The 16,879-nt window shown below is 38.7% G+C and overlaps 1 protein-coding gene across 1 annotated transcript in view; it reads left to right on the top strand.

The window, feature by feature from the left end:
• The window catches only part of LOC110108589 (aspartic proteinase-like protein 2), a 47,065-nt gene that overhangs the window by 16,135 nt on the left and 14,051 nt on the right, over positions 1 to 16,879 (top strand). Inside the window, exons 5-6 of the mRNA XM_020839282.2 lie at positions 6,348 to 6,510; positions 6,589 to 6,659. Of these exons, the coding sequence (XP_020694941.1) occupies positions 6,348 to 6,510; positions 6,589 to 6,659 (234 nt within the window). The remainder of the gene's footprint in view (positions 1 to 6,347; positions 6,511 to 6,588; positions 6,660 to 16,879) is intronic.

Raw genomic sequence — 16,879 nt, 5'->3', positions numbered from 1 at the left:
CATCTTCAGCTTCCTCACCTTTGGATCTCCTCCGTTTCCACGGTATCCTCCATAACCTCCCATTCCTCTAAGGGGAAGAGCTCCCCAAGTGTCCCGATCATCCCTCCGACGATTATACTCGAACTCCTCTTCATTCTCTCCCCTTCTTACTTCAAAATCATCACCTATATGCTGAATTCATTCAAATTCAGCGCCTCGACGATGAAGTTCCTCCATTCTTCCTTCAAAATCAGCCTCTCGACGTTGAATTCTTTCGAATTCAGCACCTCGGCGATGCAATTCCTCCCTTCCCTTTTCAAAATCAGCACCTCGAATTCAGCACCTCGGCGATGAAATTCTTCCCTTCTTCCGACAAAATCAGCCTCCCGTTTGTCGTATCCCCTACTCATCTCTTCTCTAGAAAGCGGTTCTAGAGGGTGCATGTCATTCTCCTCCTCCAGGATCTTCACCTCCGAATTCCTCCTCCCCCGCAACGGGTACGGATTTCCTCCCATGACATGGCCGTCGGTGGTCTTTCTTACTTCCGATGTCGCCGGATTGGTCTTCCTTTCAAGTAACTTCTTCATCATTTCTTCCATAACCGTGAACTTCCCTTCCAATCTTTCATTGTTGGAGGTGATTTGATTTTGAAAATAAAAAAATTCCCTCCAGATCTGATTTTAACTGTCCCAATTCGCCTTCCAATACTTCAACATTCTTTTCGGCCATCGTTCTTCCCCACGGATCTCACGTAACTCACTTACGGAAGCCAAAAGCTCGCTGAAAATTTAGAATTTCAGCCGCCTAAGGTCCCAAATCGGCGCTCTGATACCAATTTGATAGGAAACACTTGTAGATCGCGAGTATTTCCTAACAATCTTCTGAAAAACAGCGAGAACAATGACTGGACTGCTGTCCACAGTAGGAAAACACATAAAAATTGCAGTCTACAGCAGTAAAACAACAAAAAACAATGGGTAATTAGAGGAAAACTGTAGGAAAACTCAAAGTACAACTGGTATTCCACTAGACGATGAATAAAATAGCAAGATACAATTGATCCTCAATTCGAGAGGTAGATCGATCTCTCCCAAATCTCTGGCAACGCCAAGAGACCAAAGAAAACCTATATCTAAGAGATCTCAAATTTCAGCCAAATTCAAGATGCCCAAACCCTAGGAAATAAAGTGTTTAATGCATACAAATCAAAAGGAAATCCCTAAACAATCCCTACATTCAATTTCCCTACTAGAATCCATTCAAAAAACCTTCCTAAAATGAGCTCTCAGGCATCGCGTGCGTGCGGCTAATGGAAGAGGCGGAGATGTTCCGCCCGTTCTCCGCCTGGGTGGTCCCGCGTGGAGCGGTTGGACCGGACCAATGGACCATTCTAACAGAGATGTTCACTAGTCCTCACTAGGGGTGCAAACAAGTCGAGTCGAGTTTAGGCCTTATCGAGCTCAGCTCGTTAGTTGGAAAACGAGCTCGAACTCGAGCTCGTCCCACTGTAAACGAGCTTAAGCCGGCTCGCGAGCCATGACGAGAATTTTAAAACTTAAGGTGGGATTTAGAAAAAAAAGAGGTAATGTTTAACATTTAAATAAAACTTAGGTGATTTTATTTATTTTTTAATATTTAGATTTAATAAATAAAATAAAATTATTTTATAAATATTAATAATTATTCGTGCTGGCTCGCGAGCAAGAACTCGACCCGTGAGCTCGATAAGCTCGGCTCGGTAAGCTCGATTCACGAGCTAATAAACGAGTCGAGCTTGAGCCGGCTCGGCTCACTTACACCCCTAATCCCCGCAACATACATTCTACAACATCAAGTTTTGGGAGCCTTTCTCTTGGGTTTCATGAAACTTCTAGCCAAGACAATTGAGGGAAAAATCACCTATGATTTGGAGACTATCTTCTTGAAGGGCTAGACATGCATGTAGTCTTATAGAGTTCTTTTAGTTGTCTAATCTTGTAAGTTTTTGGTTGTTTTTATTACACACTTTTGTCTCGGTGGTAGGCTCCACGCATTTCATACATGCCTATAGATGCTACTAGGTCCATATTGGCTTAAAGATTTGCTCCGACGTGGTTGATCATGTGAACTTGTTGTATTATGAGCATACTTGTTAACGACAAATGATGCACCACGATGCAAAGCTCCCTTTGGAGCCATAACGCATAGCGCCTTGCGCTGCACGCTCCATTTGAACATGACGTAAACTCTAAAATAATTATAAAAAAATAAGCATGAATATGAAATATCATTAAATTGAAAGAGAAGCTCGGGGCAATTAGAGCAAGGTCTAACATTTCTAAAACCCTTGCGGCATGTTATTTCTCCTTTTGTTATTTTGCCACAAAAAATACATATCACAGTATTGTTATCGACTTGATCAGTCAATATTGCATATTACCATACTGGATCTTTTTTTTTTAAAATTGAACTAAATCTAATATTTTATGATCACTTATATGCAAGCAAATTCAAATAATTAAATTTTGGTCTCCCTTAGATGAATAAAAGTTAGTCTCACATGCTTGAAATCAATGTAAAGTTCACCATATAAATCACAAACAGATTCAAAGAATCAAATTTTGTCCGATAATGAATGCGTTGCTTAGGTTACTTCAAATGTAACTAGATTATCCAAAAAATGAAAAAAAAGTTCAGTGCTTGCACTGTCTAATTTCTCTAACCATGTTATATTGGGCAAATTATATATTTTGAAATAATTACTAAGAATTCAAGATGATTGTATTCGATGTATTGAAATGATCCTTATGTAACTTCCCAAAGTGTCTCACTGTGCATTTCAAACAAATCAATGATATTGCTACATACAAACTAATTACCTAACCAAGTCTACAACAAGCACAACTAACTCAAGGATCTAACACCTAACACATCCCAACCTAAAAAATATAAACTTTTGCATTTTTCTCTATTTGATAGTTGAAAATGCGTTTCATAAAATCAACTTACTAAAATAATATGACAATCAACAAAAAATTGTGATGAACTTGAAAGACTGCTATATTTTTTTGGTTGTAAACACATATACAAATTGAAGCATAAGATGAGAAAAATCTAGCAGCGGCGGAATCAATTGGATTAGGCAATACCAGAAGATACGAAGGAAGGAATAAGAAGCATATTAGAGATTGTTTACTTGCAATGAACCTCCTTCGCGCTTAATCAAAAAGACAATAGATCCAATAGCGGCGGAAACAGACGGACGAACCCTAAACTGCGGTGGAATCAAACGAACGAGGATCCAACAATAGCGGACTTAAGTGATGGAAGAAATAGATGGAAGAAGGAGCATAATAAAATGAAGGAGAGGGCGACAAAATCGTACGAAGGCTTGGGCAGCAATAGACCACTCGCACTCGCTTAGTTATCGTGGATTGACAGCTCGGGAGTAGCCTTCATTCATTCGTGACTCACGAATCGTGAGGGTTAGGGCAACATAATAATATAACTTAACTAAACTATTTTAATCATATTTTAAAATTAAATATTACATTATCTTATAAATAAAATGTAGAAATATTTTAAAATATTTATAATTATATTAAAAATCCCTAAATAAAATTTCTCGCGCTATTTGTGCCATGTACCATGTGCCATTACATGCAAATAACGCGCCATTTTGAACATTTGTGCCGCGCCATACAGATTGTGCTGTAGGTGTTCCGCTCCACGCCGTCTTCCTTGGCGTACACTATTTTGCGTCATTGACAAACATGATTTTGAGTGGTGAACTTTTGACTTCTTTTTGGCCAAGGCAAAGTATTCAACACAACAACACAAAAGACAATGTGAGAGGTGGGAAAACTGACCCGTTAAACTAAATTTGTCGATGTAAGATATTATTAGGAAAGAATAATCAAACAAATAGAAGAGGCATTATTAAACCTATGGCCTTACGCCAACAAAGGGAGTCCTTACTGAAGTTACAAGCGATGCGGTCTTATTGGCTCCAAAATGATTAAGATTAATAACTATTTCATTCCTTGCCATGCTTGGTCTCCTCACATCTCACCAACAACCTCCTCACCCATTGCAGAGAGATGTAAACACTGAGAGTGTATATAACTTAATGTAAAATGCTTAAAACATTCAAGGTAGTACAAACATGGTAAGCTCAAAATGTACTTCATTGAAGCTTCTATCACAACTACTTATCCAATTTACAAGTGATTCAGATAAGGTTAAACTGATGCATGTCAATAAAACAATCCATTTAATCCAGTTAAGCTAGCATATCATGCCCGTTAATTCATATTTGTAGTTCAACTATGTTGGAGGTCACACTGCTCCCTAAAAATTCAAGTATCTATAACAGTGTCACACTACCTTATAGTTATAATGGATGTCACATAACCTCCAAGTAATCTCCATACAACTTCAAGTTAAAAACACTTTGTAATGGTCACACCTGCTCCTAATTCGACAAAATTTTTGCTAAGCATTTTCATTACTCATTCATTGCATCACAAACTTCTTTATTGAGAGTTATCCAAGTATTATAAAGATTGAGGATCTTATATACTGTGATATTTAATATCATATTCATCCCTATGCAAGTTGAAAGATAGGTAACATAATAATTTAGATGTTGAGGAAAATAGTGCTACTCTGTAATGGAATATGATTTTCCATCAGGTGACATGAAGGTTAAAGATGACATCCTAGCTTGTTCATTTCTTGCACTCTTCATTGTTCTCATTTAGTAGGTCTGACTACTCACACTTTTTGCCAGGTTGAAGGGAATAGTTACCTTTCTCTCGAAGAGGTCTACTTCCTTAAATAGAGGCAGGAGGGATCATTTAATTATTACTAATTAGGCAAGTTTATTTATACACGAAGATTTTAATACACGAGTTGAGCCAACCTCTAATCATTCTTAACTCAAGCTTGACTCACGTGCTTGCTTGCTAGCTTGAACTTGAGCTTAAGTTAAGCTCAAATGGAGACCTTGAGCTTGGCTCACATCAATGAAGGCAAGCTCTCAAGCCAGCTCATGAGCTTGCGCCAAAGAATATGAGCAAGAAGTTGTCAGTGGAACTCACTAAGGCATCGACATGACTAGTGATTGGAGAAGTGGAAATCACTAAGTTCATCGAAGAAGGCATTGACCTGAACAGTGGTTGGAGAAGAAAAAATTGGTATGAGAGCTTTTTAGAGAAGGTATCAATGCGACTAGCATTGTAAGTCACTGTTTGATAGGTGAGAGAGAAAAACAGCTTTGGCCTTTTTCATTAAAAGCCATTGAGGAAGGAAAGTAGCGTCAACCTTTTTCATTAAATGCATTTATGTTGGTAGAATTGACTTTTATAGTCATTACGATTGGGATGAATTGGAGATTGTGCATCCATTGCTATTAGTGAGCAACGATTGAATATATGAGCAAGTTGGCGAGCCGACAAGCTGAGCCTCGTCAAGCATGAACTCGAGCTCATTTAATATATGACGTTCAGCTTGAGCTTAAGCTCGAGCTTGCGGTCGATGAGCTCGTTTCACGAGGTTGTTAGCAAGTTGAATTCGAGCTAGCTCACGAGTTGACTTGTCTCACTTACACCCATAATGACACTCTTCTATATATTTGCTTTATCCCATTTCTATCTACATCAGGAAGGGTTGAATCCTAGGAGATAAATCTAGTCTAGGACATTATGCATGCCGGCTTTACTTAGTGGGGACCATTACCAAATATCATACCTTGTTGAAAGCATTAATGGTCCCTTTCTTTGTTTTAATCTACTTGGCTATACCCAATCTAGTTAGTCATAAAGTCAACTTAAGTAGGGCATCTTGAAAGGATTTACTATTGCTAAAAAATTTCTTTAGGTAAACACTGGTGTTAACAAGTCTACACTACCCTCTTGAAATTGTTTGGAAACTACAGAGTTGCCCAAGCAACCTTGTCTAAACTTCCAACTCTATTCTTCCAAGATACCTCTAGGTCAAGTCGCCCTGTATGACAATCGAGTCGGCTTAGCCAAGTTCTAGTTGGTCAGTAGAAGATTCTAAGTGTTAAGGTTCTAGACATATGCATAGATATGTAGAGGGATATATTAGCCGGAGGAAATAAATAAATAAATAAATAAATAAATATATATATATATATTAGCTGGAGAAGCCAATAAACATGCATTGCCATGATTAATTTATTTTTAGACATACGTGAGTCTTACTTTTATGTTATATGTTCTCTCTCAAAGCTTATGCATGGTTTGATCTTTTATCTTTTGATCATAGTGCTATAGGTTCAGGCTTTAGTTATTTATTGTTGTTAATAAATTGGCACTTAATTCTTGGTGGATCTACCATATCTGTTAAGTGTTTAAATTCTGCAGGCCACATTACAACATCATTCTTAAATCAATTCAAGTTGGCGGGGCATTCCTGAATCTTCCAACTGATATTTTTGAAACTGGGGACAATAAAGGTACAATACTTGACAGTGGAACAACATTGGCTTACCTACCAGAGATAGCTTTTAAGTCATTAATGAATGCGGTAAGGAAATTTTCATTTATGATAGTAAATGCTATTTCTACTATATATATGTACTAATCTTTTAGTAGTTCTTTTTAGATCTTTTCTTACCAGCCTGGTTTAAGCTTCCATACCACCCAGGGTTTTCTATGCTTTGAATTTTCAGGAAGGTATGCACTCATTCCAACTTATAGGATGCATTAGTTTATAAAGCTTAATATCATTGTCTGACGAAGTCAGTCTTATTTATGTCATTTGTTAAATTTATGAGCTTTCCAAATTTTCCATTTTTGTAAAAAAGGAAAGTCGAGACAATAATTATTGTTCATTGCTAGTGCAGTGCTTTCTTGATGTACTTAAACCATATTAATTCTTTATTTATGTTCCTGGCACTCACAAGTTTTATACAATGAACTCAGGAACTTCTCTGTTTAATACAATCAACTAAGGAACCAATTTGATATGGTTCTTGATTGAATCAAGAAGGTTAGGACACCTTTTGAGTAGGTGCGGACTCTTTGGGGAGGAGGGGAAAAGATAAGAGACGAAACAAAATTTTTATTTTTCTCTACCAAAATTACAGCACATGGGGGTCATTTATAGGTTCATACATGTGGTTTAAAGGGGCCACTTATGCAAACAATTAATAAACTACATTACAATAGTAGACCGACTGGTATGGGTTCAGTTATTTAAAAATACCATGGGTTGGTTCAGTCCTTAGACCAGTTTCTGGACTGGCTGCTGTATTGTGGTAGTTATTAGGTCCTTTGGCTGATTTTGTACAGCATAGAGGTTGTCTTTTGATGCTATCTTCTTCTTTCCTCGTCAGTGGTACACTATAATAATTGAATTGTTGTCTTTAGCTTATTCTTCTGCTTTCTTGAGCTATTCTTCACCTTGTTTTGCATTATATTTTAAACCAAGGGAATGAATTCGTGCTCAACACCATCATTGCCCTTCTAATCCCAAATTTACATTGAGATGAGAAAGATTTGAGGTATTGAAGAATGGGAAATTAATATATGGACGTTTGGATCTTATGTAGTTGTAGGCATGAAATCCAAGCTGATCAATGCCTCCACCTCCCATCACCCTTACACTGATGCAAACACTAATCTAGTCTAATCACCACGAGAAATAAAAAGTATGAACCTTATTTGCAGATCTCATCACATAGATTTTGGGAAGTGGTTCACGTACGCAACTTCATCGTTGTATTGCGAAGAGTTATTTTCATGATTTTTTATCATTATCCTTATTCCAACGAACCTTCTGTCTGGCGCAGGGATCCATCTTCTTCATTCCTTCCTATTTATTTCTGCATGTGGTAACTCTATTTTATGGAACTCTTTTTGCAAAATTTTTGGTCATGCTTCTTTTTGTTTCTCACCTTATCTTTCTATTGCTTTTACTTAAACTTTCTCTCCACTATTTATTGGTGTATCTTCTACTCTCTATCGTGCATATGTAAAACGCTCGAGTTTTCATCTATCTTTAATACAATAAGTACTGTTACCCCCCACACTCCATTGCAAACAGTGAAGATGGTTAAAGGAGAACAGCAGAAAAGTTAAAAAAAGAAAATAGAAGAAGAGAAGAAAAATTGAAAGGAGATATAGCATTGAGAAGTCTAATATTTCATATTTAGTGGATGATCCTCTAAAAAATCTCATGGCACCTTATATATAAATTAGGGTCCTCAATACTTATTGAAAGTATTTTAGACTAATGAATTAAGAAATTATGTCCTTATTATCTAAGTAAATCATAAAGCAGGTAAACAGCTGAACCAAACAAAGACGTGGACATATATATTATAAAGCAGGTAAATAGCTGAACCAAACAAAGACAGGGGCGTATGTGTTGCTTTATTAATCACTAAATAAATCATTTGGTGATTTGAACAGGCTTATGGCCAATCAAAGCGTAAACAAAATAGTCCGTTAATCATTTTTACTTATTGTGCCTAACTATTTTAGGTTTTTTTTGACCCAATCGAACCCCAGACCTGTAGGTTGGAGGCAGGGGCACTACGATTGGGCTATGCACCTAGTGTTTTGAGCTTAGTTTCTTGAATTCTTCATTTCCATTCATTGGTTATTATTTATATCACTATTTGTTTTTGTCCTTCAGATAAATAAGATGCTATTCAGCAACTTCTAGGGAAGTATATTTTTGGTGCTGGTTAACTGAGTTTTATTTTGCCTGTTCAATCCATTTACTGCTTTCTATTTTTTTTTTCTCGTAGGTTGAATAAATCATTGTGTCCAAAAATCTGCAGAGATATCATATATTCCTAATTTATCTCTTTCCAACCTTTCCTCTTGGCTTCTAATCTCTTTCGTCTCTCCATAAGTGCCACTCCATCTGTATCTTTCGTCTTTAAGTAAAGCAAATTTAGGGTGTCTTTTAATTTCGAGTCGAGTTTGTAAGTCGTCATAATTTTTTTTTTTAATTTCTAAGTCGGTCTTAGATTTGAAATGTAAGAGTTTGTTCTTCCTCATCTTAGTCTTCATCTTTCGTAAATTAGTGGGTCGTCGGTTAAGGACCAATCGTTCGTGTGGGCGAGGGGTATAGGCTCCCCTATATTTCTTGCCCCCACCAGAGAGGAGGATCGATCTCTCCCAAATCTCTAGAAGCCGCTAGAGCCCATAAAAAACCTAAATCTTAAAGTTCTCAAATTTCAGCCAAATTCAAGATACCTAAACCCTAGGAAAATCAACTATTTAATGCATACAAATCAAAAGGAATTCCCTAAATAGTCCCTACATTCAAATTTCTCTCTTAATCCCCAAAAAAATCCTTACAAAAACGCTCTACTTGGGCGGTCGGGCCGCTCTATCTCCGCAGGAGACGGAGATCCCGCGACAAATTGCGAAGGGCTGATCCCGTGCGGATCTGTTTAACAATACTCCCCTCCCAAAGATCCACCTTGTCCTCAAGGTGGAAATATGCCCGTGTTCCTGCGGAGGTGACCATCTTTAAGGTGACTGAAAAACCTTACTGTATTGCAAAACCAAGGGCTGCATCGAAAGAGAAACATCCCCTTCCTCCTCCAATCTGATCCCATCCAACCTGTGTAGTCCCACCAGATAATCTTCCCCCACCTCTTGTATGTCCCTAACCATGGTCTTAAGTTATGTCATGGCTTTGGATAGCCCTGCATCTCCCCTTATAACCATATTTCTTCCATCCACCATTAATTCCATCGTGAGTGCTCCCCAATTGTCCTTGGTTTCCCCTAAGGTTTGCAACTACTTCATCCCCAGGATGACATCAGTGCTTCCTAACTCTAGTGGGAGAAAGTCCTCCCTTACTTGAATCCCCTGGATGGTCAACACCACTCCTCTACAGATCCCCTGGCCTTTCTCTACCTTCCCTGTACCCATCATCACTCCATAACAACCGGTGTCCACTAACTTCACTCCCAATTGGTCAACGAACTGAGTGAAAATGAAATTGTAGGTAACCCCACTCTCAATTAGCACCACCACCTCCCTGCCCTCTATCTCCCCCTTCACTTTCATGGTATGATTTGTGGTGAATCCTACCACTGAGTTCAATGAAACCTCAGCCATATCCAAGTGTAACTTCTCCTCCATCTCCTCCTCACCTCCCTCCTCAGTTTCCTCGTCATCGCAGACGGTGAGAACCCGAAGAGTTCAGTCCTTGCATCGATGCCCTGGTGTATACTTCTCCTCGCACCTGAAACACAACCCCTTTGCCCTCCTCTCCTGCATCTCCTTCTCTGTCAGCCTCTTGAAAATTTTCCCACTCCCTCCTTTTACCGGCTTCTCCCTGGTGGTCTCATTAATATTGCTTGAGGCAGGCCCTTTGGGTGCTAGAAGAGTGGTTGTAGTCTTGTAAGAGCCTCCTAAGTGGCTGCTCCTGGCTCCCTTCTCCAGATTCTTCTGATTTTCCACCAGCTGTGCCAACTTCATGGTCTCCCCCAAGTCACAGGGCATCAACACCTTCACTACTGCTCGGATCTCCGCCTTCAACCCTTTAATGAAATTCCTCTCCAACACTGTATCTGAGAGTCACTCCACCCTGTTAGCTAGGTGCTCAAACTGTTCCCGGTAATCTGCTACTGATCCCTCCTGTGTTAGAGCAAAGAACTGCTCATAGAAGTCTCCTCCCCGATCGGTTTGGAAACGTTCTATTATGTAGTCTTTAAATTCCCTCCAGTTCCTGATCGGCCTCCTCTGGTCTCTCCACTGAAACCACGACAGGGCTTTCCCTTCTAAGCACAGTCCCGCTGATGTTAGCTTCTCCTCCTCCGTCAGCCCATTGACGACGAAGTATCACTCGACCTTATAAATCCACCCATACACATCTTCTCCTTCGAATATGGGCATCCACAATTTCCCCTGATTCTCCCATAATTTCCCCTCTCCCAAGTGCCAGGTCCACCCCATGTTTCCCGATCTTCCCTTGCTCTGCCATAGCCCAAACTCCCTTCGAGATCCCCCCTTCTTTCTTCAAAATCAGCACCCCGACGGCCGTAAAACCCCTCATAGCGTTTCCAATCAGCCTCTCTTTGCTCCGCTTCCCCATAGACATACCTTTCCCCATGTCGATCTCCTCTTTCCTCCCTATGGAAAGGCTCCACATAGGTCTTCTTCTTCCCCCTTCCATGATTTCCACATCTTCTTCCTCCTTACGGATTTCAGAATTGGTGTTCTTCGCTTTTGGGCCCTTCGTTTCGGATGCCGCCGTTTGTGCTTGAAGCTCCAGCATTCTTTTCATCATATCCCTGAGATCGGCCACCTGTCCATCCATGGAAGAAATTCTTTCCTCCAAGGTTTCTTTGATGTGATTTATCTCTCCTTCGAGTCTCTCCTCCAAAGCATCAACTTTCTTGGCCGCAATTACAATTCGGAGTTTGTAGATTCACAAAATTTGTATTTTGGAGTAAAAAACAGCAACTTCCTCTTTTTTCGGGCAAAAAACTGCTGCTGAAATTTGCCGAAAACAACCATCCACCGGTCCCAAGACTTGCTCTGATACCAATTTGATAGGAAACACTTGCAGATTTCAAGTATTTTCTATCAAATTTTGGGAAAACAGTGATAATTCTCCGCAAAAGTCCGCAAAAACCACGAAAACAGTAGATAATTTGTATTATTTGATGAAAAGAAAAAGGAAAATAGCAAGATACAATTGATCCTCTATTCGAGAGGAGGATCGATCTCTCCCAAATCTCTAGACGCCGCTAGAGCCCAAGGAAAACCTAAATCTAAAATATCTCAAATTTTAGCCAAATTCAAGATACCCAAACCCTAGGAAAATCAACTATTTAATGCATACAAATCAAAAGGAATTCCCTAAACAGTACCTACATTCAAATTTCTCTTTTAATCCCCCCAAAAATCCTTCCTAAAACGCTTTACTAGGCGGTCGGGCTGCTCGATCTCCGCAGGAGGCTGAGATCCCGTGAAAAATTGCGAAGGGTTGGTCCCGTGCGGACCGGCTGGACCAGTCCAGTGGACCGGTCTAACAGAAAACCAACGTATTATAAAGCCCGCGATGTAGCATAAATCCATGAGATTAAGACCAAGATCTCATCCTCAAAGTAAGGAGTACAAACCATCACATATGCTACAGGGCTTTTAGCAACATAAACCATTTTTAACTCATCCAAATGGAATGTATCAAACTATATCCCTCCTTAAAAGTTTTTTTTGAAAAATACTAAAATTATGATTTTTTTTGCTGGATTAAATTTTGAATTTGATGTTGTAAAAGCATAATTTCTAAAAAAGAAGGATTTACCTTCATTATATGTCATTGCCATCATTGGAATGGAAGAAGGGCGAATGGGAATCATGATTACCTATAACCCAATGGAAGGTTCGGCCTTAATGACACAAGATTTTGACATCAAGAACTTCAAAGCACCACCACAAATGCTACTGCATGTGCTCCTAGGTGCGATAAGGCACTGGCCTATTGCACTAGCAACAAACTCTTGCATGTTTTAAAAATGGTCAATAGTGATTTTTTTTTTAATGTTGCACATATTGCAAAAAATGGCTTGACATATAAAGGAAAGATGTTGCAAGCTTTATGGTGAATCCCCCACCATGCAAAAACTGGATAACACAAGGATGACATGCACAATAGCATATGTGGAAGTAGGTAATACTAAATAACCGCCCTTTGAGTTCCACAGAGAAATAAAACAATTGAAAAATTAACTGGTATCATTAATCTCCCACGACCTGTATTTATTTTCTTGCATTCTCAAGTATTACCCCATCTCCTCATGCTTTTAAATTCACAAAGATGCCTAATTCTATCTTCTGGATTATTGATTCAAATGCTATAAACCATATGATCAACTTTTCACATAAGTTCATTTCACATATCCTTTTTCCTAGCAATAAAAAAAAAACTATTGTTGATGGATCGTTGTAGACTATTATTGGCTAGTGAGACATTCTTATAAACAAATCCCTCCCTCTGTAAACTGCCCTCTATGTCCTAAATTATTCATCAATTTATTATATCCAAGAGCTAACTACATATAAAAAATATTGTGTTGTGTTTTACTCTTCACATTGTGTCTTTTAAGAATAGGGTACAAGGAGGATGATTGGACTTGCTAAAGAAAGGGATGGTCACTACCACCCCAAGGATTCCAATGATCATGGAAAATCCACATAACCTGTTATGTTATCTTTTCATTTAGGAACCTTTAAATCCATATGAATTTCACACCTACATGTTGGCTATCCATCCATTATTATTCTTAAATCTATATTTTCTTTATTATTAAAAAATCAATATTGAAGAATTAGATTGTGATATTTACGAGTTAGTAAAACACAAATGTACTAGTTTCCAATAAGTCATATAAGAATCCCAAGCCCATTTTCTCTCATTGCTAGCATCCCTTGCGAGAAATGTGTTTGTGTTCGCTGATGTCACTTTTAATAAAAAAGATAAATACTACTTTGTTGCTACTAGTCTTATGGAAAAAAATATCAGCCACAAATGAATTTTTCCTCCTAGATTACCCTTACTTTCCCCTCATCCCAACAAACAGTTCTGTTTTAGAACCAGTCACTCCTATACAAACTTTTCCTATACCAGAACCCCCTCCTTACTCAGCCATTCCAAAATTTTCAAGAAGAAGGGCATCTCAATATGTGCTATTCCAATTCATTAAATCAATTCCCATCATTTAGTTCACTAAGGAAAACATCGAGTCTAAAAACAAAGGTACAATAACCTAAACAAGAATTACACTTGTTTTTATCATGCAAAAATCTCTCATAGTTGCCAATCCTTTTTTATTAGCCTATGTGCTATTTATGTCCCTAAAATAGTCTCAGAAGCTTTAAATAATCAATTGGAATAATACTATGAGGGAAGAAATGAAAACTCTTTAAAAAACTAAACATAGTAATTGGTAAAATTACCAAAAGGAAAGAAACTAGTGTGATGTAGATGGGTCTTGATTGCAAATATAAATTTGATTGTTCATTATAAAGTCATAAGGCCGGACTATTGACTAAAGATTACACTCAAACATATGAGATTGATTATTTAAAATCTTTGCTCTAGTTATTCAATTGAATACTGTTTGAATTTTTTGTTATCAATAACTAATAGGGACCAAAAGTTACAATAATTTGATGCGAATAATACCTTTTTACATGGTCATTTTGATGAGGACATCGGAGATCAACGGCTACGATCTTGAGTTATTTATTTATATGTTTTATGTACTAGTTTACTTTATATTGTTGTTTTTACATTTATACCCTTACGGGTGGTCATGTAGTATTGTAGCCCGAAGGGCATTTTAGTCTTTTATTTCTTTTCTCTTCTTGAGCCTATTTATAGGCTAGTTGTTTTGTATTATGAGATGATGATTAATATGAAATTTTCAACTTGTGCTTATATATCTCTTTGTGAGTTCTAAGTTTTCTCTCTTTGGATGATCTCTTAGTGAGTTCGTGAGAGGAGAGGCCCAAGTGGGGCAAAAGCAATACCCGTCAATCTTGATGGATTCCAATGTTCGCGGTTCTCTTATCTTTTTTTTTTTCTCTTTTATTGTTCTTCTTGCATCGAATTCCCTCCCCACCCGTCTTCTTCCATAGTTTCCACCACCGGCCATCCTTCCCTCCCAAATTCTCTCCCAAATTCCACCACCTCAAGCCCCTGTTTCCCCCAACCCGCCGGTTGCCTTGGCCTACCAGCCGCTGGCCGCCCCTCCCAAAACCACCATCTCCACCACGGCCCGTACCCATCTCCACCCCCATGCCGCCGACCACCTCTCCCTCTCCCGTGGAATACCCCCACCACTTCTCTCAGCCAGCCCTCCTTCACTAGATCCCAACCCGCTGGCCTCCCCATCTCTCTCCCCTTAAATTTCCCATAAATGCTTTCCTAATTTAGCTCCCCTAATTTAGGAATAGAATTAAGTTCAAATTCAAATTTGAATTTCAAACTATTCTTAAATTATCATCCCATAAATTAAGAGAAACCTCCAAATAGTTTAAATCTGAAATTAATTACAGATTTAACTATTCAATCTTCTTAATTACTTGGGCCCACCTCATTAATACCCAACCCCTCTCCCTTCCTCTCTCCTTGGCCGGCCACCCATATCCCCCATTTATTTAATTAGATCCCACAAATTAAGGATCTAATTAATTCAATCCCCTCCCTACTTTCCCTCATAAACTCCACAAATTTCAAATTCAAATGTCTAAATCAATTGCTCCATAATTACTCCATAAATCTGAAAATTAATTTCAGATTTCCCCCTATGCTCCATCAAAGGGAATTAACTCCTGTTTCCCTCCACTATTGTCCATGCAATTCCCCACCATACCCTTCAAGCTCACGTGCATCCAAAAGGAGGAAAGCTTGAAAATTTTCCTCGCCAGCTTCTAATTGCTGTCCAAGACTTCAGAACAGCAACATTTGTAATATCAAAAATCTGCTCCAGGATCGTCCAGGACGATCAGTTGTAATTCTGCTCCAGAATTTGCCCAGTTTTGCTCCAGGTGATTTTCTGTATAGATCGTCCAGGCCGATTTGGACATCGTCCAGGCCGATTGGCACTGTAGAAAATGTCGGCCTGAGAATAGTTCTGGGAACCGTCCAGGAAGATCCAAAATGGTCTGATCGTCCTGGGACGATTTGGCGATCGGCCGGGCCGATCTGTGTATTATAAAGCTGATTTCAGTCGTTTTGAAGAGAGAGAAAAATCAAAATATAAAAAATTAAAATATCTGAGGAGAGAGAAAGTCGTGGAAAATTTGGGAAAAGTTGATTTTCGGACGACGCGGAGCCGTTTTCGTCCGAAGTGACTGTTCAGGATATTGCTGTACGCAAGGTAAGGCACATTCCGCCTTTCTCAATTTTCAGAACCGTCGAGTTTGGCGGTATTTTTCGTCCGGATTTAGTTTCCGTTACTGTTTTTCGTCCGTATCTTTTGATTGGTTCAGTTTTTACCACGTAACTTTCCGTATATTGTTGACGTGCCAAGTGTGCACATTTTGGTTATTTTCCGAAGATTTTTGTCCGGGTATTTTTGATTCGGCGGAGTTTTTCGTAGACTACATTTTTCCTGTGAAATTGTAAATTATCTGTGCAGTAGAATAAATGTTCTGGAATGTGATTATCTATATTCTGTGCGAATTTGGTAAATTTTATTTGCAGGAAATTTTGTGTAAATTCTGTCTACTGCCGTTGTGCTGCCCGATTTTTGTCTGATTTCTGATTTGCCCGGATTTCTTCTGAATTGAAATGCTATGTGTATAAGCTATAAAAAGGGAGCTATAAGGGGCCTGAATCCTATGAGATTCAGTTAGTGTCTGGGAAATCTGAAATGAGCTCAAATCTGAAATCTGATATCTGTTCTGTTCCGGATCCGATGAATTCTGTTCTGGTGCTATAAGCACATTTGTTCTGGTGCCGTGAGCACAAAGGGAGGCATAAGGGGCCTGGATCCTATGAGATTCAGTCAGTGTCTGGGAAGGGAGGCATAAGGGGCCGGAATCCGTAGAGATTCCGTCAGTGTCAGGGCATTTAGCTATGAATGAAATATTATCTGATATCTGATTTGATATGATTCGGATTTCTGTATCTGTTCTGTTTTCTGTATCTGTTCTGTAAGAAATTGTGATTCTGCTACGATCAATTCTGATTTCTGATTTATGTACGATTCTGACTCTGTTGATTTAATCCGTTCTGATTCTGATGTGTATAATATCTGATTCTGATGTGATCTGTCCGTATCTATTCTGATTTGTTCTGTTTCGTTCTGATATGTCCGAGTGGATATCTGTCTGATTCTGTTCCGATTTCTGATCTGATTTCTGTCTGATGAGTTTGGTTTTGGATTCTGAGAATTTTGATTGGAGGA

Source organism: Dendrobium catenatum, unplaced genomic scaffold (genome assembly GCF_001605985.2).
Source record: "Dendrobium catenatum unplaced genomic scaffold, ASM160598v2 fragScaff_scaffold_923, whole genome shotgun sequence".
In the NCBI taxonomy this organism is placed as follows: domain Eukaryota; kingdom Viridiplantae; phylum Streptophyta; class Magnoliopsida; order Asparagales; family Orchidaceae; genus Dendrobium; species Dendrobium catenatum.
The sequence above is the reverse complement of the archived record's forward strand: the minus strand, read 5'-3'. Positions and strand labels throughout refer to the sequence as shown.